This window comes from Lingula anatina, chromosome 9 (assembly GCF_051362555.1).
Source record: "Lingula anatina isolate TDL-2025a chromosome 9, LinAna3.0, whole genome shotgun sequence".
Classification (NCBI taxonomy): domain Eukaryota; kingdom Metazoa; phylum Brachiopoda; class Lingulata; order Lingulida; family Lingulidae; genus Lingula; species Lingula anatina.
Genome location: NC_141775.1, coordinates 1,029,450 through 1,056,231, shown reverse-complemented (window position 1 = coordinate 1,056,231; position 26,782 = coordinate 1,029,450). Strand labels below are relative to the sequence as shown.

Below are 26,782 nucleotides of genomic sequence, written 5' to 3'. Positions count from 1 at the left end.
TATTCCTTTTCGTCTCTCAAATCAAAAATATTTCATCAGCTGGGAATTTAAATCTAATTGAAATGGACTGGGATGATACCAATGTCGATGTTAAGAGAACACCCCACAGGCCCGATTTTCTCTCTCTCTCTCTCTCTCTCTCTCTCTCTCTCTCTCTCTTTATATATATATATATATATATATATATATATATATATATATATATATAGATAGATAGATAGATAGATAGATACTTTGTACGAATCTCATAAATGCTCATTTGGTTGAATATGTCACTGGAAATCCCTTTGTTGCGAGAACTTCGGCAACAAATGCCTATACTTGTATCAAAGGCAGACCCAAGGTATTTGGAACGTGCCCCCTTTGTTTCAGAGGTAACGCCTTATCCACCCTGTTCACCCCTAAAAATATACCAAGCAATTCCAGACAAAAGAAAACCATTTTTCTATGCCCTATATACCAGTATCATGTAATTTAAATCATCTGCAGTTTTATTTTGGCCTCGCTTCGCTAGACAATTTTCAAAATCATTTACAATTTCCTGGATTAGTTAATCAGGCCCGTAGCCATGGAGGGTTCGGGGGGTTCGAGAGAACCGCCCCTTTTGCCAGGAAAAGGTCCATTTTGGGTAAAATTAAATCTAGGTGCACATAAGTTTCATTGTAAAAGGACCACTTTTTCAGAAAAAGAACCCCCCGTTTGAATTTGCTGGCCTGTTAATGTACAATGAAGTTGCATTATGGATGAAAAATAAACTGTACAAGTACATGTACGTTTTTTTGTTTTTTTTTTCCTGTACAACAATGAAAACTTCACAGATTTCTGCAGTATATCATTTGTTTGAAACAATCATTCACACGTATGGTGCAAAATGACCATGGCATATACCTGTATTTAAGCTGGAAACGGGATATAACGAACTACTTTGCACTGTCTGGGCAAGAGAAGTTGATTGATCTTGCGGTCCTACTAGAGCATTCACTTATAGAGGGCTTTGATCTTCACAAAAATGAACGTGGAAATTTCATGTACGGTATGAATTATTTATAAAAATTAGAACTAAACACTATCCTTGTCCCGTCAGCAAATAACAACATATAACGATAATCTACAGTGCGTTAAATATGATAGCCTATAATTCAATTTACTGGCATTACTTTGAAGTAAGCTGTGACCTTTAATTGGAAGTTTTTATATGAAAACCCGTCCCTGCAGTGAATGCAGGTTTGTATGATGTTCGTCCGACCTTGTTCCGCTTTCCTTCTAGGTTGCAACCACATCCATGTCAAGTTTCTCTCTCTACAGAGGCACGTACTATGTTCAATGTTACAGGTTTTTTGGCATCAGTAATTGGGGTAGACAAAACACACGCACGCGCACACTCATGGATTAGAGTTTTCGTTGAGGACTAATAGAAAACCATTCTTTTCACACAATGTTAGGACATACATCGTCAGTTGGAGATGGTCAAGCGATGGACAGATGGACAATAAACGGATACTTTTACTGCCACATCCTCCTGGCATTTGCTATACTCTGCGACCAACCAGTATGTGGCATTAGATTTGTTGTACCACGACGCGGGTCTACCTATCCAAATGAGGCAACTTTGACTGAAAAGATCGAGGTGCCAGATTATAAGTGGGCTAGCGTTCGCTTCACTAAATTTGACCTAGAACTTTCAGGAGGATGCGACAAAGACTACGTGGTGATTATTTCTCGTCAAAAGCACAGACACCTTGATTCTGACATGCCGTATTATCGGAGTATAGATAAAGATATATACACGCTTTGGGGGGCAGTGTGTGGCTCACACACATTTTCCAAACCCAGTATTCTAAATGTTGAACTGTACTTTAACAGTTCCGTTGAGGTTATATTTAGTAGCGATCTTGATGTCCGTGCCACAGGGTTGAAGGCTGATATAGATGTGGTGGAGGATTTTGAAGGTCGCCACGTGCCGTGCACGCACGTGGTCACATCACCGTATGAAGGCTGGGTCAGAATAAATCACGGTTATTTGACAGCAGGGTGTAAGTTTTATTTGACCGCTCCTGCTGATCACATCTTGCAAATAACACTTGAAAAAAACTTTAATGTCCTTTGCGGGACGTTTACTTTTTATGACGTGACAGAATACAATGAGGTAAAATTGTATACCCATAGCATGAATAGTTCTAATCAATTTTCATCCCTTCATGGAAATTATGACCAAATGAGCATTGAATGGATACCGTGTGACGGCGCACAGCAATACGACGTACGTGCTAAGTACAAAGCTGTTTCCCGTAAAATGGTGGAACCATTTTCATGCCAACCAGGATACAGCCTTTTTGAGGGGAACTGTTACCTGTTTAGGCGTTATAGTGGATCAATCACGTGGTCCAAAGCTGAGACCGAGTGTGACAGAGATTCAGGACATCTTGTTAGCATACAAACACGGCGTGAAGCTCGCTTTCTGGGTAGAATTCTGAATAGCGTTGAAAAGGTATATTTAGTAGGTTCATGTTCTTCTTTCTACTATAACAGCGCAATCTACATAGGACTAAAATCTACAGACCAGGTAGGTTTTTTTCTTCAGAATTTTAACTTTTGAACACCAATGATTTGAATTGCAAATCATGTGTATAAATATTGCAAGATAATCACAGTTCTAGCTTCTAACAATTTTCAATTATGAGATATATATACAAACAGGTCATCGTAAGGGTTCGTCATTTTCAATGGAATAAGTTGTGAAGTTTACAGACACTGTATTTTTAAACTCAAATTCTCAGAATTAGAACATTCCTATTAACTGGTTGCAACAAAACTGAAAAGCAGACTACATATAATAGTTCCTTTCTATACAGTATAAGCTACACAGAAATACACTTTTAATGATTCCAAAATCATGTTACTGGAAAATTGATCAATTTTTCCACACTGAAAAGATCGAATCATTAACGTACATATATATATCGTGTGTTTGTTTGAGTGTGGTCCTTCCATGTGACGGTTGCATGCCATACCTCCTCTCTACACTTCCCAATGAATCAGATGATTTCATCTTACAGCATTACAACTGGACGGATGGGGGAGCTTTTGTATACAGTGAATGGTACGGCCCAAAAATTTATGGATTCAATTCGTGTAAGATGCCAAGTTTACTGAAAACAATTGTTACGGAAGAAGTTCTGCAGCCGGTCCGAGGGGACGAACGCGACTGTGGTATTATGATGGGATTTCTACCGCCTCCACACGGGAAAACACGCTGGGGGAACTGGGCCAAAGTCCCGTGTCATCAACCAATCTGCTGTATGACTGCCATCTGTAAAAAGCCCGCAGCCTTGGCGTCAAAAAAGAATTCAACTACACCCGCTTCCAAATCATTGCTGGTGGATTCCCCAGCGTCCCAGTGGTATACGCACCATGAAACCTACTGTCCAGAGGATTGGGTGTATATAGCGGGACGCTGTGTGCTTCTGTACGCCCTTGCCAAAATTGAAGCCGTAGAACAAGTTGGATACAAAACGACGTATGTGTCTCATTATCACCCACAATATTGGTCCTTACCGCCAGGCACCAACCTCACCTATAGCGCAGCTGTGGAGGCATGCAGGTCCCTGGGTGGAGATTTAGCCCCCTTTAACAGCACTTTTCACAAGGACCGAGATATTCTTCAGTACATTAGTATTTGGGGCAAGGAACTCACTTGGATATCCCCAAGAAGTTTCGATAAAAATTTATCAAGACCACTCTCAAATATCTTAGCTGTGTGGGTGAAGTTCCCAGAAAACATATGCAGAAGGCTTATATATGACAACCATCAGTTCATAGATGACATGGGAGGACTATGCCAACACGTTGACCACCGTGAGTCGCTCTTGGCTCTTTGTGAGATAGCCTCGAAACGCAACATTTTCAACTGTTCACAGCACCAGTTTGGATGTGAAGATGGCAGTTGTATATCTAGTGTTAATGTGTGTGATGGGACCTCAGACTGCGCTGAAGGAGAAGATGAGAAGAATTGTACGTGTGGACAACACACTTTCAGTTGTTCCGATGGCACATGCATCCCAATTAGTAAAGTATGTAATCATGTCAACGACTGTCCTAATGGAACCGATGACGAGAATTTTTGTATTTATCCGCCGTGTAAAACAGGGCAGTACAGATGCCAGAATGGGGAATGTATCGACGAGAAAGACAAGTGCAACTTTTTTAAAGACTGCTTAGACGGATCCGACGAAATTCCCCAAATTTTGTGCCCCTGTGAAAAGTGTTACTCTGGCAAATGTTTAGCTCCTCAAAATGTGGACGATCGCTATCCAGATTGCTTTGGTGTGACACAAGAGGATGAGTCACTTTCAATGATTCCAGTTATTAAGCGCATGTCCTTAAATTGCCAAGCTGGTGCTTGGTCACTCCCTGTATCTCTGCCTTATTGCTCAAAGACTAATGAAATGAGATGCACGCATGAACATGTTCGGTGTATTGATCGACAACTGGCTTGCGTTCACGACAAAATCAAGCACGAACGATTTCAAACATGCAGAGGATTTGAACATTTACAAAACTGCGCTAGTTTTCAGTGTCCACACATGTACAAGTGCCCTGGCTCGTATTGTGTCCCACTTCGACAAGTGTGCGACGGGGAGAAAGATTGTCCAAGAGGAGAGGACGAGTATGGTTGTGCTAATTACACATGTCCTGGTGGTTTCAGGTGTAAAGGAGAACGGCAATGTCTGCACCAGAGCGAGGTATGCAATGGTGTGGTCAACTGCAAATTTTCTGATGATGACGAAAGGTTCTGTGACATAAAGACATGCCCCATGAACTGTGTTTGTAGTGGGTATTACGTAGACTGCACGGGAGGAAATGCAACCAAGGTACCGAATATATCGCCATTCACCAGAGTCCTTGCTTTTGGGGACAACAAACTTCATTTAACAAACGAAACGTTTGCGAGTCATCATTTTCTTGTGAAACTTAATATCAGTTCAAACGAAATCGATATCATTCCTATCATGGCATTCGTTAATTTAAATAACCTGTTAGAGTTGGACCTACGGGGTAACAAATTGTCTTCTTTGCAAGCAAATGCCTTGAAAGGTTTGTTTAATTTGAAAACCTTGTTGCTAAGTGGAAACCCATTATCTAGAATTTTCCCCGGCACATTTGATGGTGTTTCAGCCCTATGTGCTTTGGATCTTAGTAGGCTTCATATTAAGACCATTCATGCACATACATTTAAAGGCTTAGACTCGTTAAAAAATCTGAATATAAGTTTCAACAAAATATCCACGATAAAGGATGGTGCTTTTCAGGGTTTGCCCAAATTGGATAAAGTTGATATGTCTGGGAATGAGGGCATGTTTGTCGAAATGGAAGTTTTCGTAAATTTTTCAGCTAAAACATTAATAACAGACAGGTTTGGAATCTGTTGTCTCACTGTTGGGAAAGTAGACGAATGTTTACCTAAACCTGACGAATTTTCGTCATGCTCCGATCTGCTTTACGACAAGTTCTTACAAGTCTCTGTCTGGGTTATGGGTATTCTTAGTTTGGTTGGGAACCTTTTTGTTTTTGTGAACAGACTACGTGAATACAAAATTACCCCTCCAATATTTTTCATAGTTAACCTCTCAGTTTCAGATTTTCTAATGGGTGTATATTTGATCATAATCGCCACGGTTGACACCCTCTACCGTGGGGAGTATTTTGTTCATGCCGAGGTCTGGACAGATAGTATGTTATGCAAGACTGCGGGGTTCCTTACAATGCTTTCAACATTGATGTCTATGCTGATATTAGTTCTGATTACAACAGACAGAATGATAGCCATTGTGTTCTGTATGTCGTTTCGAAAAATTGGAATGAAAAGAGCGTCCGTTTTAGTGACAGTTGGTTGGGTCTTTTGCTTTATCGCAAGTATCATTCCTTGTTTCGAAAATGGATATTTTGAGAAATTCTATGGTCATAATTCCGTATGTATACCCTTTACTATAAGCAGAGTATACTTTGGTGGTCGTGAGTACACCTACGCCATGTTTTTATTTACCACTCTTTTCGCTTTTGTCTACGTGGCAGGGGCATACATATGCATAATAAAAACCGCCTTTGAGACTCAACAGCAGTCTGGACGTGAGGGTTTTGATGAAGTTACTTTTTTGAAAAAAGTGTCCATTATTTTACTAACAGATTTTGTATGCTGGGGGCCGGTGGTATTGTTAGGGTTTCTAAGTATGGCCAACGTGCCAATTGCACCGCAAGTGTCAAGCTGGGTAGCCGTGTTCGTGATGCCGTTCAACTCCGCTATCAACCCCTATTTGTACACACTTGCCAACGTTAAGTTATGTGGTAAGAAAGAAGAATCAACGGCACGCGACACTCCTGTAGCCAGACATAACAAACAAAAACAAGTATCTGCAGACAAAGAAACAGAGGCGTGACCATCTTTACTCCCGCGCTTTGTTGGTTTGTTGCGGAGGAACGCTTAAATTGTTACGTTTCTGGTCAGGGAAAATTGACGGTTTGGGGGATTAAGAGCAGAATCAACTTTTTAGATCCCTTTAGACACAGGCAGATTCAACTAACATGATAGTTTATTTGGTTTACGTTTAGAATCCAACATGGATTAGTTTGTCAGTTGCAGAACAACATGACACATGATCTATGAATTTGAAACTTATGAACTTTATATAGTTTGATTCAGGAAATATGTGTAAAATCATGCATGTGAAATACTTTATTAGATTAAAAAAAAATATAATCTGCTATTTGGATTTGTATAATTATTCAATTTTGCCTAGGTCCTGTATTTTCATCACGGCAACATTAACATGTATAAAATGGTAATGTGCATTACATGTTGTATGGGGCTGTATGTAAAGTTCAATGTGCATTACATGTTGTATGGAACTGTATGTAAAGTTCAATGACAATGTGCATTATATGTTGTATGGAACTGTATGTAAAGTTCAATGTGCATTACATGTTGTATGGGGTTGTATGTAAAATTCAATGTGCATTGCATGTTGTATGGAACAGTATGTAAAGTTAAGTGCCTTATTGCAAGCCTACATACAAGTATATCATGGTAAGAGACTATACTTCTGATGAAATGAGACTACATATGAGTAAAACTAGGGTAGGGTAAATCTAAAAAAAAATCCATAACAGGTGTTTTTTGAGGCGAAATTTGATGCTGAACACAAATCTGACAATCATTTTTTTATAAAACAATTATTAAGGTCGGTAAAATGACAATTTTCAAAATGGCAGCCAAAACGGCCTACCCAAAACTTCATTAACAACAATTAAAGGTATTATGGTGTGTCATATGTCTTTTCTTATGTTTTTGGGGTTGTAGAATCTATTTCTGATGTTAAAACTGAGATTGATACATTTTACAGTGAGTTAGTTTAGTTACAATGTCAGCTGACTGTTAACTGTCAAGCTAGAGTGAAGAGCCAGAATCTTCGATAATGGGGGAAATGAACAACCTCAGTCATCTTGATCAATCAAAATGAGGAGTGATATGATTTCCCAACATCTGTTGGAAGGGAATTATAATGGAGAATCAACCTTACCATAAAGTAAACATTTTTTAAAATTATTACAATAGCATGGATGATACACTTTTACATGATTTACATGTATGAAGCCGTAAGACATCCCTATCATAAGCTGAGGCTAGCAAAGCAGTTGCCAGAGAAATCTCCAATGCCTGAATCCCCAAAAAGTATTTTTACAATCTTTGAGAAGTACATTCCCAACAGAAGTATGTTGGATTATGCTATATTTGGGGAACGTATTAAGCATTAAACTGCCTGTGAAGTGCAAGGATGATATACAAAAGTGAAAGATTTCAATCAAAACGTGACAAATAGTGTTTAAGATTCATCATGCATAAGCACAATGCTTTTTATATGTAGCCTCAATATACAGTTATTCTGTTGTAAATGTTCTTAAAGAGAGGAAAGATATTCTTGGACATCCAGACATTGGATATTTCTCAGGCAACTTCTTTGCTGGTCTCAGTACAGGATAGTGATTATTTCTCCGACTTCTTAAGAGCAGAACAAAAATATTCTATCCATTTCTTTTTAATAATTTAATGACATTCCCCCATTGGTTGCTTGGGGTCAGGATAACTCTGATTCTTCCTCATAATTCACATCCAGCAGAACTTGAGATATCTTATCACTCCTCGTTTTGACTAACTGAGATCTGGCTCTTCTTCTAAGCTTGACAGTAAACTATCAACCAACAAGGTAACCAAACTCAATTATAAATGTAACAATGCCAGTGTTAACATAAGAATAAATATTGTACAACCTTAAAAACATAAGAAAAGGCATAATAAAAACATAGGTTCCTTTAATTGTCGATGTTGAAACTCTTGTTAGGGCATTTTGTCCGCCATTTTGAAAATTGCCATTTTACCATCCTTAATGGCTGTTGTGAGAAAAAAAAAAATAGTTGCACATGTGTGTTTAGCATCATTTTATGCCATATAAAACATTCACTTATCAAAATTTGTGCTTCACTCAACACTTTTCAATACAATTATATGCATACATATAATTACTACAGTTACTGTATATGCAGTGCATATGCTTTATATGCGTTTTCAAAAATAGTAAAATTACCGACCTAAAGAATGCTCCTAGCTCAAATTTCTCATCAGAAATGAACTTTTTGGCCTATTTTGCCTCTAAAATCACCTGTTCCCTGAGAGATTTCCAAAAAAAGTTATTATTTACTCTACCCTAGTAAAACTGTATGGCCTATGGACATTATCTCGTCTCGGTCATATACATCGATTCTCTGTATTGTAATAGTTGTAATGGTACCTGTAAGTTCACATTGATATAGTTGTGAAACATTTACTCTTGAATGAATTTTAAATGTAATTAAAACTTGAATGAACCAATGAACTATTTTTTCTCATTGATCATCAACAACAAAAAATAATAATTGAATGGTCTTATCTACCAGTTGCAGGAACTGGTGTGAAAAAGTATAAAATCATCAATTCCAAGTACAGTGTGTGTTTATGCTGGATCACATTACCCAACAAACACTTATCTGGGAATGAAAAAGAACTGAAAGAAAATTTATATATTACCAACAATACCTGGGCAAATGCACTGGACAACTGACAATTTGATTTAAAAATGCACTGAAAATTTTCCAAACCATATTGTCTACATCTCCTTCATGTCTACATATATCATTCCCAATTCAGACCTTAAAATCCGTCACACCCCTCGAAACAAGTGTCTGCCGTCGATAGCTCTTTTTGAAATGTAAGGGCACTTCCAAATGAAACTATCACTAAAAGTAGATCGATTGAACTCATCGGGAATTCTTGCTAAATGCAATCAGATAAGCAATTTAAGACACCTCCTCCTGGCGTTCAGTAAAATAACGAAAAGCTGGTTATTAATACAAATACATTGATGGCAGGCGTGTGCATGGCGCTTTTCCACCGAAGAAAGGATATAGCACAAGTAACGCAAACATTCAGTAAATCTTTCGTCCTTGCTATAAGGATATGCGCATTAGACCAGTGTATAGCAACAAATTTTCTTTAATCATGAGAGGTGGAACTTATACAACACTTTTCACAGAAGAGCAATACGTAATCCTCTTTTAAGAACCGAGTGTCTAGGGTTGAGTCATTCTCGTAATAGATAAACGTGGATTTCACAAGCGAGCGTGCATATCGAAAATTAGAATAAGTAAAAAGGTTAGCATAGAGAAAGCCTTATTGGTAAAGGGAAAATGTTTAAAATGTTTAAAAAGTTTTAAGTGTACAATTTGCTTCTGCACGGCTGAGATTGACATCAACTGTGGTAGGTGAGATTGATATCAATTGTGCTGCATTTTCACATCTATACCATCTTCACTATAGATGCATAATCTGTGCGGGTTTAAACATAAAAATTTGCCAATAAACGAGGTGTCTGAGCCCTTAAAATATGTCTTCTACATAGGTGCAATAACATTTATATAGTTTCTCCCAAAGGATATGCAATAACTTCGTCACACCACAGTTATGGAAAAAACTGAGGAATTAAAGTTGACATCAGACGATGCCGGGAAGACTTCAAATAGGGCAGGCTCATTTCAAATCTGAACGCGCCTTTCACCATCTCTCATTCAAACCGTGACGGTCAGGAATGAAAATGTAACTGCTGATTACTAATAAAAATACATTTTTATAGAACTGGAATGGAATACATTTTATACCATTATAATCTTTAGAAAGTACAATAAATCGTAGCACGAAAATTCATGCTAGCACAGCCGTATACATCAGAAGCGCCAGTAGGAGTGCTAACGCATGAATTTTATAATAAATCGCAGACGACACATTTTCAATTTCAATTTCATTTTCAATTCTATTTATCAACAAGGCAGCAAAGCTGTCAAATGTACAGACAAAAAAATGGTTTCCTTTTATCTCCAAAACTGGCAGAGATAGGTCCATAGTTACTATTGAACTTGAATATGAAGTCATATACTGGCAATCTAATAATAATAATAATATTTATTTATAGTCTAAAATCCAACATGTGTTCAGTAGACTTTACAAAAATTATAAAATTCAAATTAAAAGAAAAATATTGCTAATGGTTATAAGATGAAGAAAAGGAAAATGATTATAGAAAAATATTAGGATATATAAAATGGATAAAAAGGGGAAATTTAAAGCTATGACTAAGAACAGTTTTTCTTAAGAAGTGTTTTTTCAAGAATTTAAAGATAATATTGTTTAAAAAGGTGGGTTTTTGTCTAAGACTGATGAGTAAAATATTTCATTCTTTTGGTGCTGCAAATTTAAAAGCTTGATCACCGTATGATACTAATCTTGCCTTATAAGCCTTAAGAAGAAGGTGATCACCTGATCTGAGATTTCTTGATGACACGTAGTGTAAAACAAGCTCATTTAAATAAGAAGGTGCAAGTTTATAAAATGCTGCATGTGCAAATGTTAAAAGTTTGAATAAAATGCGTGCTCGGACAGGGAGCCAGTGCAACATCATTAAAACAGGAGTAATGTGGTTGTCTTTTGGAGTGCGGGTCAGTAGGCAAGCAGATATATTCTGTACACGCTGTAGCCGTTTGATTTGTTCCTCTGAAGATCCATAAAGAAGGGAGTTGCAGAAATCAAATCTTGATGTAACCAGGGCATGTATAACTGTTGCTGTAGTAGAGTCGGTTAAATGTTTTCGTAAGGAACCAATGTTTCTAATATTGAACATACATGTTTTAGATACGTTAGAAATTTGCCTGTTCATGGACAATGTACTGTCAAAATAATGAGACTTGTACCACGCTGGCACCTATTGACATGCTAAGACTGCCGGCAATGTTCTTATTGTGTGGTTGAGATATTACTAGGAATTCAGTTTTCTCGTCGTTGATCTTGAGTTTGTTTCTGATCATCCACCCCCTTAAATCAGAAATACAGTTGGCTATTTTAGTAATTAATGATTCAGGGTTTCTAATGTGTAAAGGATGTGTAAAGCTGAGTGTCACATAGAAGCCAATCAACACTGGATCTGGATATAACTGGGCAAGCTGAAAGAAGTGATGAGGCATCACCCAAAATTAAAAAAAAAAACTTTAATAAAAGGCAATGGCCTTTCCCTCTGTTAATATTTCAGGTATCTCTTCACAGCACAAAAATCTCACAAAACAAACAAACAAACAAACAAACAAACAAACTAACTAACTAACGAACAAACGAGCAAATCAGATGTTATAATCTAAGTCCCATCCCCAACCCCACCCCCATATTGCTATTAAATGGATGCTATACATGAGGCTTTATAGGCGTTGGCGAAGTCAAACCTAAGATTCATGCCAAAAATACCAAAATTATAGACTCGAGCCACGAAATAGGGTACCCGAACTTTGGAAAGAAAAATAAGTAGTCAAAAGAACGGCGTTACGACACGCGAACCGCTCTGACCCAGTATTCCTATCTTCTAATTTTACGTCTATATATTTATCGTGGCATGAGTAATTAATTTGGGAATTCGAGCTCCCAAATCTACTGCTCGTGGTAGCATACGACAATTATCGTTTATGAGGCCTGCACATTATTGAAAAAGTGACTCTACATTTGCTAATACCTTGTGGGAACATAAGCAATTTGTTAAAATAGCATACGACAATAATCCTTTTTGAGGCCTGTACATTATTGACAAAGTGACGCTACATTTGCTAATATCCTGTGGGGAAATATGCAATTTGTTAAAAGCAATTGAAAAAAGAACATTACTTATCGATGATAAGATAATACCAGATAGGCCTGATATATATATATATATATATATATATATATATATATATATATATATATATATATATATATGTGTGAACTGTATAAATCGTTCCATTTCGGGGTTTGAATATCTGAATATCACCATGCTTTTCAAAAAACAAAAATGTGTAAGGAAATCCAGTCATCTGAGCATGTATTCACAGATGTTATGACCCAATCCTGTTTCGTTTCCTCCAGACTCGCACGACAACGAAACCACAGCTAGCGTGTAGTTTCTTTTTCCCATTCAGATTCGGCCCAGGTACTTAACGTAAATAGTGGATATTTTCATTGATGACGTTATGACCCGGTTACATGAATATTAAATTAGACAAATTATATTAGCTATGCCCGGTCCTCACTTTTTTCGCGTGTACATGAAACTTATGAAAAAGCGATATCATGTCATCGCTGTTTAACCGCCGATTCAAGATCGCAGCGTGCTTTCACACGCCTAAGTGTACTCTTCCCCGATAATTTGTATATGAGTTTAGTGTCACATTTTCCAAATTTTATGAACATGAAGCAAAATACGATGTGTATTATCAACGGAGATCGTGCACACAAGAGACGATTTCATGTCGTCGCTGTTTAACCGCCGCTTCAGGATCGCAGTGAAGTTAAGTGCCTTCTTTCCTGATAATGTCTGTATGTATTTAATGTTACATTTTCCAAAATTTATGAATGTAAAGCAAAATACGATGCAAAATTCTAAGCGGATAGCGTGCTCACAAGGTTGGCGCCATGTTCAAATTTTGATGCTGATGTTCCAATGTTGTTTCCAGTATCGTACATATTCACGCTCTGTTCGATTCTCACAAATACTCATTTGGTTCAATGTGTCATTGTCGTTCTGTTGCAACAACTTTAGCATCAAATGCCTATGTATCTATGGCAGACCCAAGGGGGGCATCTGGCACGTGCCACCATCCCTTTTGTTTCAGAGGTAACGCCTCATTCACCCAGTTCACCCCTAAAAAAAGAAAATAATAATAATAATGTACAATGAAGTTGCATTGTGAATAAAAATTAAACCATACACGTACATGTTGTGCTTTTTTTCCTGCACAAATATCAAGACTTCACAGTTTTCTGCAGTATATCATTTGTTTGAATCAATTATTCACACGTATGTCGCAAAATGACCATGGCATATACCTGTATTTAAGCTGGAAACGGGATATAACAAACTATATTGCACGGGGCAAGAGAAGTTGATCGATCTTGCGGTCCTACTAGAGCATTCACTTACAGATGGCTTTGATCTTCACAAAAATAAACGTGGTAATTTCATGTATGAATTATTTATAAATGCGGCTTTTATCTTGTAGGCAAAAAACAATATATAATGATAATCTTCTGTAGTACAGTGCGTTAAATATCATTTGACTCAATTTATTGGTATTAGTTCCAGTAGGGTAGACAAAACACACGCACATGTACACTCATGGGTTAGAGTTTTCGTTGAGGATTAATAGAAAACCCTTCATTCCACACAATGTTAGGACATACATCGTCAGCTAGAGATGGTCAGGCAATGGACAGATGGACACTAAACAGACACTTTTACTTCCACTTCCTCCTAGCATTCGCTATACTTGGCGACCAACCAGTATGTGGCATACGATTTGTTGTACCACAAGAAGGATCTACCTATCCAAATGAGGTAACTTTGACTGAAAAGATCGAGGTGCCATCATATATGTTGGCTAGCATTCGTTTCACTAAATTTGACCTAGAACTTTCTGGGGGATGCGACAAAGATTACGTGGTAATTATTTCTCGCAAAAAAAGACACTTCTTAAATGAAGATATACGAATGTTATGGGGAGCAGTGTGTGGCTCATATACATTTTCCGAACCCAGTATTCTAAATGTTCAACTGTACTTTTTTGGTTCCGTTGAGGTTATATTTAGTAGTGATCTAGATGTCAGTGCCACAGGGTTGGATGCTGAAATAGATGTGGTGGAGGATTATGAAGATCGCAAAATGCCGTGCACACATGCTCATTATTTTCAGTCAGGTTGGATCAGAATCAACCGCGGTAATTTGACAGCAGGGTGTAAGTTTTATTTGACCGCTCCTGCTGATCACATCTTGCAAATAACACTTGCAAAAGACCTTAACGTCCTTTGTGGAACTCTTACTTTTTATGACGTGACAGAATACAATGAGGTAAAATTTCATACGTATTACTTGAATAGTTCTAAGTGGTATAGACCCCTTCAAGGAAATTATGACCAAATGAGCATCGAATGGATACCGTGTGACGGTCCACTACAATACAACGTGCGTGCTGAGTACAAAGCTGTTTCCCGTAAAAAGGTGGAACCATTTTCATGCCAACCAGGATACAGCCTTTTTGAGGGGAATTGTTATCGATTTAGGCAATATAGATTAGTCACGTGGTCCGAAGCTGAGACAGAGTGTGAGAGAGATTCAGGACATCTTGTTAGCATACAGACACGGCGTGAAGCTCGCTTTTTGGGCAGAAGTCTGCATAGCAGAGGAGATATACCCATACTAGATGAGAATTGTTATTACATCGTACAGAGCGCAGTCTACATAGGACTAAAATCCACGGATCAGGTAAGCTTTTTAAAAATTTTAATTTTTGAACACCAATGACTTCACTGCAAATCTTGTGTATAAAATTACATAATTTTCACAGTTGTGGCTTCTAACAATATTCTGTTTCTACTGTATTTTTAAACTCAACTTGTTAATGTAGAACATTCCTATTGACTGGTAGAAAAAAAGGTGAAAAGCAGGCTACCTTATAAGGTAGTTCCTTTATAAATAGTTCCTTTGTACAGTAAAGGCTTCACAGAAATAAATTAAATGATTCTAAAATTATGTAACTGGAAGATTAATAATTTTTCCAAATTAAAAAGATAGAGTCTTTGACATATAAATTGTGTATGTTTGTGTGAGTGTGCTCCTTCAATGTGATGGTTGCAGCACATCGCTCCTCTCTACACTTCCCATTGAATCCTATCTATATCATCTTACAGCACTACAACTGGACGGATGGGGGAGCATTTGTATACAGTGAATGGTACGGCCCAAAAACTTATGGATTCAATTCATGGGAGATTCCTGGATATCTGAAAACAATTGTTGTCACGGAAGAAGTTCTGCAACCGGTCCGAGGCGACGAGCGCGACTGTGGTATTATGATGGCTTGGCTACCATCTGTACTTCACGGAAAAACACGCTGGGGGAACTGGGCCAAAGTCCCGTGTCACCAACCAATCTGCTGTATGACCGCCATCTGTAAAAAACCCGCAGCCCTGGCGTCAAAAAAGAATCCAACTACAGCCGTTTCCAAATCATTGCTGGTGAAGGCCCCAACATCCCAATGGTATACGCACCATGAAACCTACTGTCCAGAGGGTTGGGTGTATATAGCAGGACGCTGTGTGCTTCTGCACGTCCTTGCCCAGATTGAAGCCGTACAAAAAGTTGATCACCGAACTAAATATGTGTCCTTTTATCACCCATATTATTGGTCCTTGCCACAAGGCACCAACCTCACCTATAGCGCAGCTGTGGAGGCATGCAGGTCCCTGGGTGGAGATTTAGCCCCCTTTAACAGCACTTTAAACAAGGACCGAGATATTCTTCAATACATCGGTATTTGGGGCAAAGAACTCACTTGGATATCTCCAGGAAGTTTGGATAAAAAAAATCAAGAACACTCTCAAATATCTTAGCTGTGTGGGTGAAGTCCCCAGAAAACATATGCAGAAGGCTTATATATGCTAACCATTCGTTAATAGATGATATGGAAGGACTATGCCAACATCTTGACCACCGTGAGTCGCTCTTGGCTCTTTGTGAGATAGCTTCGAAACGCAACTTTTTCAACTGTTCACAGCACCAGTTTGGATGTGAAGATGGCAGTTGTATATCTAGTGTTAATGTGTGTGATGGGACCTCGGACTGCGCTGAAGGAGAAGATGAGAAGAATTGTACGTGTGGACAACACACTTTCAGTTGTTCTGATGGCACATGTATCCCAATTAGTAAAGTATGTAATCATGTCAAGGACTGTCCTAATGGAACCGATGACGAGAATTTTTGTATTTATCCGCCGTGTAAAACAGGGCAGTACAGATGCCAGAATGGGGAATGCATCGACGAAAAAGACAAGTGCAACTTCTTTGAAGACTGTTCAGATGGATCTGACGAAATTCCCCAAATTTTGTGCCCTTGTAAAAATGTTATTCTGGTAAATGTTTAACACCTGAAAATGTGGACGATCGCTATCCAGATTGCCTTGGTGTGACACAAGAGGATGAGTTACTTTCAATGATTCCAGTTATTAAGCACGGGTCCTCAAATTGTGAACCTGGTGTTTGGTTACTAGATGTAATTCTGCCTTATTGTTCGAAGACTAATGAAATGAGATGCACACCCGAACACGTTCGGTGTATTGATCGCCAGCTGGCATGCATTCACGACAAAATCAAGCACGAACGATTTCAAACATGCAGAGGATTTGAACATTTACAAAACTGCGTTAGCTTTCAGTGTCCACACATGTACAAGTGTCCTGGCTCGTATTGTGTCCCACTTCGACAAGTTTGCGACGGGGAAAAAGACTGTCCAAGAGGAGAGGACGAGTATGGTTGTGCTAATTACACATGTCCCGGTGGTTTCAGGTGTAAAGGAGAACGACAATGTCTGCACCAGAGCGAGGTATGCAATGGTGTGGTCAACTGCAAATTTTCTGATGACGACGAAAGGTTCTGTGACATAAAGACATGCCCCATGAACTGTATCTGTAATAGGTATTACGTAGACTGCACGGGAGGAAATGCATCCAAGGTACCGAATATATCGCCATTCACCAGAGGCCTTGCCTTTGGGGACAACAAACTTCATTTAACAAACGAAACGTTTGCAAAGCATCATTTTCTTGTAAAACTTAATGTCAGTTCAAACGAAATCAGTACTATTCCTATCATGGCGTTTATTTATTTCAATAACCTGTTAGAGATGGACCTACGGGGTAACAAATTGTCCTCTCTCCAGGCAAGTGCCTTCAATGGTTTGTTTAATTTGAAAACCTTGTTGCTAAGTGGAAACCCATTATCTAAAATTTCCCCCGGCACATTTGATGGTGTTTCAATCTTAAGTGCTTTAGACCTTAGTAAGCTTCATATTAAGACCATTCATGCACATACATTTAAAGGCTTAGACTCGTTAAAAAATCTGAATATTAGTTTCAACAAAATATCCACGATAAAGGATGGTGCTTTTCATGGTTTGTCCAAATTGGATACAGTTGATATGTCTGGGAATGAGGGCATCTTTGTCGAAACTGAAGTTTTTGTAAATTTTTCAGCTAAAACATTAAAAACAGACAGGTTTGGAATATGCTGTCTCGCAGTTGGGAAAGTAGACGAATGTTTACCTAAACCTGACGAATTTTCCTCATGCTCTGATCTGCTGTACGATAAGTTCTTACAAGTCTCTGTCTGGGTTATGGGAATCCTTAGTTTGGTTGGAAACCTTTTTGTTTTCGTGAACAGACTGCGTGAAAACAAAATGACCCCTCCAATATTTTTCATAGTTAACCTCTCAGTTTCTGATTTCCTAATGGGTGTATATTTGATCATTATCGCCTCGGTTGACACCCTCTACCGTGGGGAGTATTTTGTTCATGCCGAGGTCTGGACAGATAGTGTGTTATGCAAGACTGCGGGTTTCTTTACCATGCTTTCAACGTTGATGTCTATGCTGATATTAGTTTTGATTACTACGGACAGAATGATAGCCATTGTGTTCTGCATGTCGTTTCGAAAAATTGGAATGAAAAGAGCGTCCGTTTTAGTGACAGTTGGGTGGGTCTTTTGCTTTATCGCAAGTATCATTCCTTGTTTCGAAAATGGATATTTTGAGAAATTCTATGGTCATAATTCCGTATGTATACCCTTTACTATAAGCAGAGTATACTTTGGTGGTCGCGAGTACGCGTACGCCATGTTTTTATTTACCTCTCTTTTCTCTTTTGTCTACGTGACAGGGGCATATATATGCATAATAAAAAGCGTCTTTAAGACTCAACAGCAATCTGGACGTGAGAGTTTTGATGAACTAACTCTTTTGAAAAAAGTGTCCATTATTTTACTAACAGATCTTGTATGCTGGGGGCCGGTGGTATTGTTAGGGTTTCTAAGTATGGCCAACGTGCCAATTCCACCGCAAGTGTCAAGCTGGGTAGCCGTGTTCGTGATGCCGTTGAATTCCGCCATCAACCCCTATTTGTACACAATTGCCAACGTTAAGCTATGTGGTAAGAAAGAAAAAACAACGACAAGCTATACTCCTGTAATCAGGCATAGTAAACAAGAACAAGTACCTGCAGACAAAGAAACCGAGGTGTAATCATCTTTACTCCCGCACTTTGTTAGTTTGTTGTAACGCAGTAGTGGTGTGGAGCATATTTGCAGTAGAAATGCAGTATAGCCTACTGCAATTCTACTTCACAAATCACATAGGGTTGTACAGAGGAGGAGCATTAATGCAGTAGATTAGCAGCATGATAGAAGCATGTTTCAAATATGCTAATTAGCTCCCCAATCGAAGCAGATTTGAAGCATGTTTGCAGTATGATTGCAGTAGTCTACTGCGCTGGAGTATCTACTTCGTTTTCGTGCGGGACACTTAAATGTTTCCAATTTGGGGGAAATGTTGAGGCAAGGTTTGGAGTATTAAGGGCAGAATTAACTTTTCGGATCCCTTTAGACACAGTAGGCCTATAGTTTATTTGGTTTATGTTTAGAATTCAACATGGATTAGTTTGTCAGTTGCAGAACAACATGACACATGAGCTATGGATTTGAAACTTGAACTGTACGTATATAGTTTGATTCAGGAAATATCTGTAAAAGCATGCATGTGAAATGTTTTACTAGATTTTTTTTTTTAGAAAACAGTCTGCTTTTTTGGTTTGTACATGGAAAAGATGGTCAATTTTGTATTGTTTTTCAATTTTGTCGTGGCCCCGTATTTACAACGCGGTAACATCTACATGTATCAGGAGGCATTGTGGATTATATGTTGTATGGGACTGTATGTAAAGTTCAATGTGCATTATATGTTGTATGGGACTGTATGTAAAGTTCAATGTGCATTATATGTTGTATGAACCAGTAAGTAAAGTTCAATGTGCATTACATGTTGTATGGAACTGTATGTAAAGTTCAATGTGCATTATATGTTGTATGGACCAGTAAGTAAAGTTCAATGTGCATTATATGTTGTATGGAACTGTATGTAAAGTTCAATGTGCATTATATGTTGTATGGAACTGTATGTAAAGTTCAATGTGCATTATATGTTGTATGGACCAGTAAGTAAAGTTCAATGTGCATTATATGTTGTATGGGACTGTATGTAAAGTTCAATGTGCATTATATGTTGTATGGGACTGTATGTAAAGTTCAATGTGCATTATATGTTGTATGAACCAGTAAGTAAAGTTCAATGTGCATTATATGTTGTATGGAACTGTATGTAAAGTTCAATGTGCATTACATGTTGTATGGAACAGTAAGTAAAGTTCAATGTGCATTATATGTTATATGGAACAGTAAGTAAAGTTCAATGTGCATTATATGTTGTATGGAACAGTAAGTAAAGTTCAGTGTGCATTAAATGTTGTATGGAACTGTATGTGAAGTTCAATGTGCATCATATGTTTTTTAAACTGTATGTGAAGTTCAGTGGCTTATTGCAAGCCTACATATATCATGGCAAGACTGTATTTCTGATGAAATGAGACTACCTATGAGTAAAACTGTATTACCAGTGTACATTATCGTGTGTTGGTCATATACAGCGACCTCTATTGTATTGTAATAGTTGTAATGGTACCTGTAAGTTCACATTGATATAGTTGTGAAACATTTACTCTTGAATGAATTTTAAATGTAAATAAAACTTGAATGAACCAATGAACTATTTTTTGTCATTGATCATCAACAACAACAAAAACAATAATTGAATGGTCTTATCTACCAGTTGCAGGAATTGGTGTGAAAAAATATAAAATCATCATAATCAATCCCAAGTACAGTGTGTGTTTAACCTGGATCACATTACCCAACAAACACTAATCTGGGAATGAAAAAGAACTGAAAAAAAAAAAAAAAAAAAAAAAGATATATAACCAACAATACCTGGGCAAAAGCACTGGACAACTGACTATTGATTGAAAAATGCACTGGAAAATTTCCAAGTCATATTGTCTACATATCCTTCAAGGCTACAAATCATTCCCAATTCAGACCTTAAAATCCGTTCCACCGTTCCGTAATGGAGATAAAATGTAGATTTCACTCGCGAGCGTGCATAGCGAAAATAAGATTCAGTATAAAGGTTAGGAAAGGGTAAACCTTACTGGCAAAGGGAAATGTGCTTTTTCGTTTTGCTATTTGAAAAGTCCTAAACGCACCATTTTTCTCTACAGGTGTGATTTAGTACAAATTCTGGTAGGTGAGATTGATATAAATTGTGATAGGTGAGACTGATATGAATTGTGGTAGGTGAGATTGATATCAATTGTGCTGCATTTTCACAGCTTCACAATAGATGCATAATATGCGTTCAGCTTCAAAGATTTGCCAATAATCGAGTTGTCTGAGGCCTTGAAATATGTCCTCTTCATTGGCGCTCTAATATCTTGTATAGTTTTTCTCCCAAAGGGTGTGCTTTAACTGCATCACATGCAAAGGAGATATTAATAAGAGCAGGTTCATCTCAAGTCTGAACGTGCCTTTCACCAGATGTCATTCAAACCGTGACCATCAGGAATGAAAATTTCACTGCTGATGACAAATAAAAATACATTTTATAGAATTGGAATGGAATAGATTTTATAAACTTTTTATCTTTAGAAATTACAATAAATTGTAGCACGAAAAATTCATGCTAGCATAGCCATTATATATCAGAATTTTCGTGCTTAATAAATCGCAGATGACACATTAAATTCAATCTTTTATTTATCAAAAAGCTTACACAGTGGCCTACAGCACTCCGAAGCTTTAACAAACATGGCTTTGGATATTACTCTTAAAATTTCAAACACATCTCTTCCATCTATCTTATTAAGATATATCACTTCAAAGTAGTCACAAAAATAACGAGATTGGACAAGAGTCAGATTGTACCAACAAAGAATAATTTTTAATATATTTTCTGTCTATTTGGTTGGAATCTGGTGAGTGCTAACAGTTTCCCCAATTTCTTGCTCCATCACTCAAACTAAGCACAATTCTCTCATGAAAAATCTGAGAAAAATACTGTCTGCATTTTTTCATCAGATAAATGATCAAAATTATTCTGCACTCGTCCAAAAAAAGTATGTATCATTTTGTACTAACATGTTCAGTTTTTATAAGAAAATCTTCATTTCTCAAACTTAAAACTAAAAATAGACAAAAAAGATTGAAGCTTTTTTACTAATAGCTGTCTGTAGGAGAAACGCTGTCCTCAGAGTGTTTTCTCACTTTTCAAATATTATAATTATTTTGTAAAAGAAAGTTGTGCTTTTACTTGTTGAAAATGAAGCCTTCCTTTTTGATCCTTAAACAAGTACTGAAGACTTTATTTCAAGCTACAATGTACATTGCATTAGAAACGAGTACAAGTACAACTCATGTTCAAAACGTACATTTTGATTTTTTTCAAAATAAGCAAAGAAATGAACCAACAAATAAATAATAAAAGATATACCTCTGTACAATAGTATTACCTTTGTATCTAAAACAAATTTTAGGAAATGAATCAAAACAGGAAATTTGCACAAATATTTTTAACGATTTTACACAAATTTACCATAAATTCCCAACTTAATTTGTTTTTCCAGTCAACAATTGTTCTTAATGTTCATAAAACAGATCTTAACAAATGACGACATTTCTCATGCCATTCCCGAATACACATAATTGAGCAAGCCTGTTGTTGTTTGCAACTTTTTGTCACAACTACATGAGCAATAGCAACAGAAATAAGGCAATGGATAACAATAGGCAAAAACAGTCGTCACAAAAAGAAATCCCATTCTCAGTTGTACATTTTTCTTTCTTGGATCTGACAATAACAAATGACTTCCAATTAATACAACGTGATTATCATCCGGACCAAAGAACCAGCATAAATTTCAGAGCACTGTTGGACTCTCCTATGAGCATGTTAGGTACCAATGACCTCTTCACCATTCTATTTCAAAATAATTATATTACTATATGAATTTAACCAGTGTTTGGAATAAAGTTCTGTGAAATTTATAGGTGAGAGAAGAACTGGTGAAAGAGAATTAGAGAAACTGATATAAGGAGAATAAAATGAATTATGCGACTTTGATATCACACACGGAACTGTTTTCACAAATACTTCTAACCCTGTGGTCATTTCAACAAAGGGAATTTTGATTTTTTTTTTTTGTTTAAAGCTGCTTTGCTAACAAAATGATACAAATACAAGGTCTGTAAAACTCCAACTTTGTGTACTTCATGCACATGTATTCATACAAGAATGCTTATAATCTTTACCCACATGAAGTTATGTGACTATCAAACTGCGATATCTGTTTCAACTACTGCCATTTTCACAACCCGACCAAACTTTGACCAGGAATAGTCCAAATGACATCACCAGATGACCAGATCACAAATGGTCTTCCACTGGGCTTCTAACATGAAAATCCTAAGTTAAATGACCTATGTGGGGGTGTCAGTTAGTCCATTTCAGGTCTTCTTAGTTAAGTCTTGTTGCGGACATGCCCGTTGTCTCCATATATATTTTACAATGATAAACACAGGGATATATATTTATATGTTTATGTAATACCACAGGCACCTATGATAAAATAAAAGAGAATGGCTTATGAGCCCATTTAACCAAATCAGTTCCTAGGCTGATCTTGACTTAAAGACTGAAAATTTTAGCTTCACCTGCCCCCCAAATGAATATAACAGTGAGGATCTGGTTTATAACCCCTCCCCCCCCACCAATAGTATTAAACTTATGACACTTTTAATGAGACAAATTTGTGAATTGTCCATCCCTGTGTCTTATATTTTAAGGTGAAATTGTCCTTCTTGAATTTATTATTTTCAAGTGTGAAATGAGGCAAAAAATAATAATAAATAAATAAATAAATAAATAAATAAATAAATAAATAAATGTATTTTTTTTAATCTTTGTGCCCTTGATCAGCCAGTGTATAGCATTCCCACTTGCAATGCAAAGACCCAGGATGATTTCACAAAAGAACAACAAAAATGGCTACAACTTTAAGCAAGATTTGCTCGAATCATTCAGTGTTTTTCTGCAATTTCACCCAGCCTCCTGTCAGACTTCATACTTCAGTTTGAAAACCAAGATCAGCCTTGGACCTAGTTTGTACTTTTGGAAAAACGAGACCTTGTATTATACAAAAGGCAAATAACACACTAGTAAATAACATATGCAAACACTATGATGCATATATATATATGTTTTCTCCTTTGCATTTCTGCATAAAAGTGGCTACGATTTTCTACTAAAGTCTCAGCACCCCTTTAATAAGAAAGTTCATATTTACACTAGCTTGTTTTTTGTATACAATCAAGCTGGCAATGCGCAGCACTGCATCTTTATCACATTCAACAGTCAAACTTGTAGTTGCACTTTTTTTTCTCTTTGCGATACACTTTTCACAATGCCTTGTGGAACTCTGCTGGACAGCAGGACTTAAAAAAGTAATCTTCAACAGAAATAAGGCTGTCACCATCAACTTGATGGGATGCTGGAATCTGAATCATCATTATTTATAGCCGTGTACCACTGCCTTCTTCCTATGAAACCAGTATCTTAGAACTCTTTTTGTAATCAAATCAGAACATTCACTTCTAAAAAGTGTTCATGATAACATTCCCCATGCACATCGGAAAAAAAATTATTTGAAAAGCTCACAGTCTATCACAATCTGACTTTTTTTCCACTAACATTCTACCAAGCATCTTCATGGTCATGATTCCGTACATTTGAAAGCATTTGAGCAGCCTCAACTACGGCTATCACAAGTCTCCATTTTGGCTTTACAAACGGGACATCCCGTCCTCATGTAATTAAAGCACTTATGTCATCAGCAAACTCAGCTGTGTCTGAAAACATTAGTCTGCTAAGAGCCTGAAAAGTTCCATATCTATCACTTTCTCTTCTGTATCCATAACTTTTGCACACATTTTTTTAAAGCAGTTATATTGTCAATTCTGCCATAACAGTGTGAAAATCTGTCAGTCGGTGATAGTCTGGGTCTTCCGTCTTGCTGTCTTCCTCTCCTTCTTTGTCCATCTCCGTGAATGACGGATTATTTGAATTCCGAGGCATTTTCAAAGTGCACGGCAGCATTTCCTTCATGACGCTTAAGTGCACCACAAGAGACGTAATGTTGTTCCATTGTTTTTCTAGCCCCTGGGGAAAAGACAAGCGGCAGTTACTGCAGATGCCATTTCATAAATGGTTGACAAAAAAAAAAAAAAAAAAAAAATCATTGTAACGAAAAAGAAATTCACACAGTCTCTGTGGAAATATATAAGTCATGCACGGTGTCCATAAAATTAAAAAAAAAAAAAATACATCAGTGTTTGAAGTGAATCAAACTGAGATCATCATGAAAAAAATGTTTTGATTGTTTAATATGAATTTTCCGCATTGCAGAAAATAAATCTTTTTTTTTTTTTCATTTTGTCTTATATCCACTTTTGATTGTTTATGGATCCTCCTCCCTGTGAAAAAGAATTTGTTTTTCACTTTCTATCCACTGTATTGTAGAATTCTACCTCTGGGAAACATTTAAAATTTCTATCTAATCCACCACTCATGCAGTAACATGGAAGATTGAAGTCTCATCACCAAAACCACCACAAGTATGAAATATACCCCGCTCCATTTCAATCACGTCGACATATGCATGTGCGCACGTTTTTGTCAAGAACACAAACATATTCTAATTTTTTTTTTCCACATGAGATGTAGAGCCTAATAACATTGATAATGAAGTGTATCCAACTCAGTCGTGTGAATGCGCATGTTTTCATGCACATGAGACATGTTCATTTTCGACGTAAGAAGGGTTTGGCGTACACCGTTTGCCCCGTCGTAACGTGCATGGAAGCATTTCTGGCATGATAGAGAGATGAGTAACGAGAGCGTGCAAATTGGACCACTCCTTATCTAGCCCCTATAATAGAAAGAACAGAGAAAAAAGAGAGGATATACATATAATATAATATAATATAAATAAATTAAATAAACAAGTGTTATAATGCAGTTAATTGTATTCTAATAAATTAATCAATAAGTCAGTGAAAGGGTGAAAAGACTTAAATCAACCGTGAACTAAAATTGAATAACTGAAATGCAATACTAAGGCAAAGGCATGCAAATAATACTATAATACTAATGCAGTGCCAATCAATGCTAGACAACATGCTCTACTCATTCCCAATATACTCTCTTTGTTACGTTATTGACTAAACTATAATCAATAGAAATGTCTGTGTGATAACACTTATTTCACAGGTTTGATGGTATTGATATCATAAAACACCTAAACTATCATGCAAGAATTAATGTTACTAGAATAATACTAGAGAGGGGTGTGAATACTACGTGTACATTTAAAAGCTAAAATTACAACCATGCAACTTTGTCAAGTGAGTCTGGTAAATACTATTCTATACTATGGAGCAAACTACAACATATCTTTCCTGGTATGACCAAAAAAAAAAATAATAATAAAATAATAAATAAAAGGGTTTTGGGAAAATACAATATGTTTGGATTTATTTTTGTGTTTTGGACAAGGTTTGTCATCTTACAACTAGCACCAATTTTTTTGAAATGCATCTGTTTTATCATGATCATTTTATTGTCCAGAGAATATACAGGATTCTGTTTAAGGTTCTGGATTCAAATAGTCAATCTTCACTCTTCACCCCAGAGTGAAAATGGAACAAAATATTATTTTACAAGGGGGCATTTTTATTTATTTATTCATTTTTTATTATACAACATAAATAGTTAAAAAGCTCCGAAGAACCCATTCTCCAAGCATCAACTAAAATGCCTGGTATTTGGTGCATACTGTGGGGCAACTTTCCAAGGCTAGAAACTCTGCTTGCTGCTCAGTTTCATCAGACTTTAACTCAAGGGGGGGGGGGGGGGGCTGTGTGGGACACGCTGGGAAGGAGGTTGCAGGGGACAATAAAAAAAGCTTTTTGTCATCTCATTTCCCATTTTCAGCTAAGTTCTTTTGTGAAGGTGATACTAGCAAACTAGGGGGGCTTAAGACCCCAACCAGGCAACATCAACAGCTCAGCTTCACGTTCTCAGTGTGAGTTGGACTTCTGGCATTTATCTAGTAACAGCTGCCAGCTGGTCACTGGTATACA

At 37.1% G+C, this 26,782-nt stretch overlaps 2 protein-coding genes and 1 pseudogene across 4 annotated transcripts in view; 2 read left to right on the top strand and 1 right to left on the bottom strand.

Moving 5' to 3' along the window:
• Nucleotides 1-1,223: 1,223 nt before the first annotated feature.
• LOC106155559 (uncharacterized) lies at nucleotides 1,224-9,423 on the top strand. The gene is made up of 2 exons (XM_086996008.1): nucleotides 1,224-2,563; nucleotides 3,057-9,423. The coding sequence occupies exons 1-2, from the start codon at nucleotides 1,436-1,438 to the stop codon at nucleotides 6,432-6,434; spliced, it is 4,506 nt and encodes a 1,501-aa protein (XP_086852134.1). The 5' UTR covers nucleotides 1,224-1,435; the 3' UTR covers nucleotides 6,435-9,423.
• A 5,890-nt stretch (nucleotides 9,424-15,313) lies between these two features.
• LOC106171857 (uncharacterized) lies at nucleotides 15,314-20,293 on the top strand (annotated as a pseudogene).
• A 1,037-nt stretch (nucleotides 20,294-21,330) lies between these two features.
• The window catches only part of LOC106171873 (uncharacterized), a 64,941-nt gene continuing 59,489 nt past the window's right edge, over nucleotides 21,331-26,782 (bottom strand). For 2 of the 3 annotated variants that reach the window (XM_013552369.2, XM_013552370.2), the window contains one exon: nucleotides 21,331-24,800. In XM_013552369.2, the coding sequence (XP_013407823.2) occupies nucleotides 24,585-24,800 (216 nt within the window). In that variant the 3' untranslated portion in view covers nucleotides 21,331-24,584. Of the gene's footprint in view, nucleotides 25,570-26,782 lie in introns of all 3 variants that reach the window. The other variant, XM_013552371.2, reaches the window with a different exon arrangement.

What these genes read in the sequence shown, in the direction of transcription:
- LOC106155559 (XM_086996008.1), top strand. Translation starts at nt 1,436, where the DNA reads ATGTTAGGACATACATCGTCAGTTGGAGATGGTCAAGCGATGGACAGA. An exon ending in GACTAAAATCTACAGACCAG is followed by an intron (nt 2,564 to 3,056) that starts GTAGGTTTTTTT and finishes TTCATCTTACAG; the next exon opens with CATTACAACTGGACGGATGG.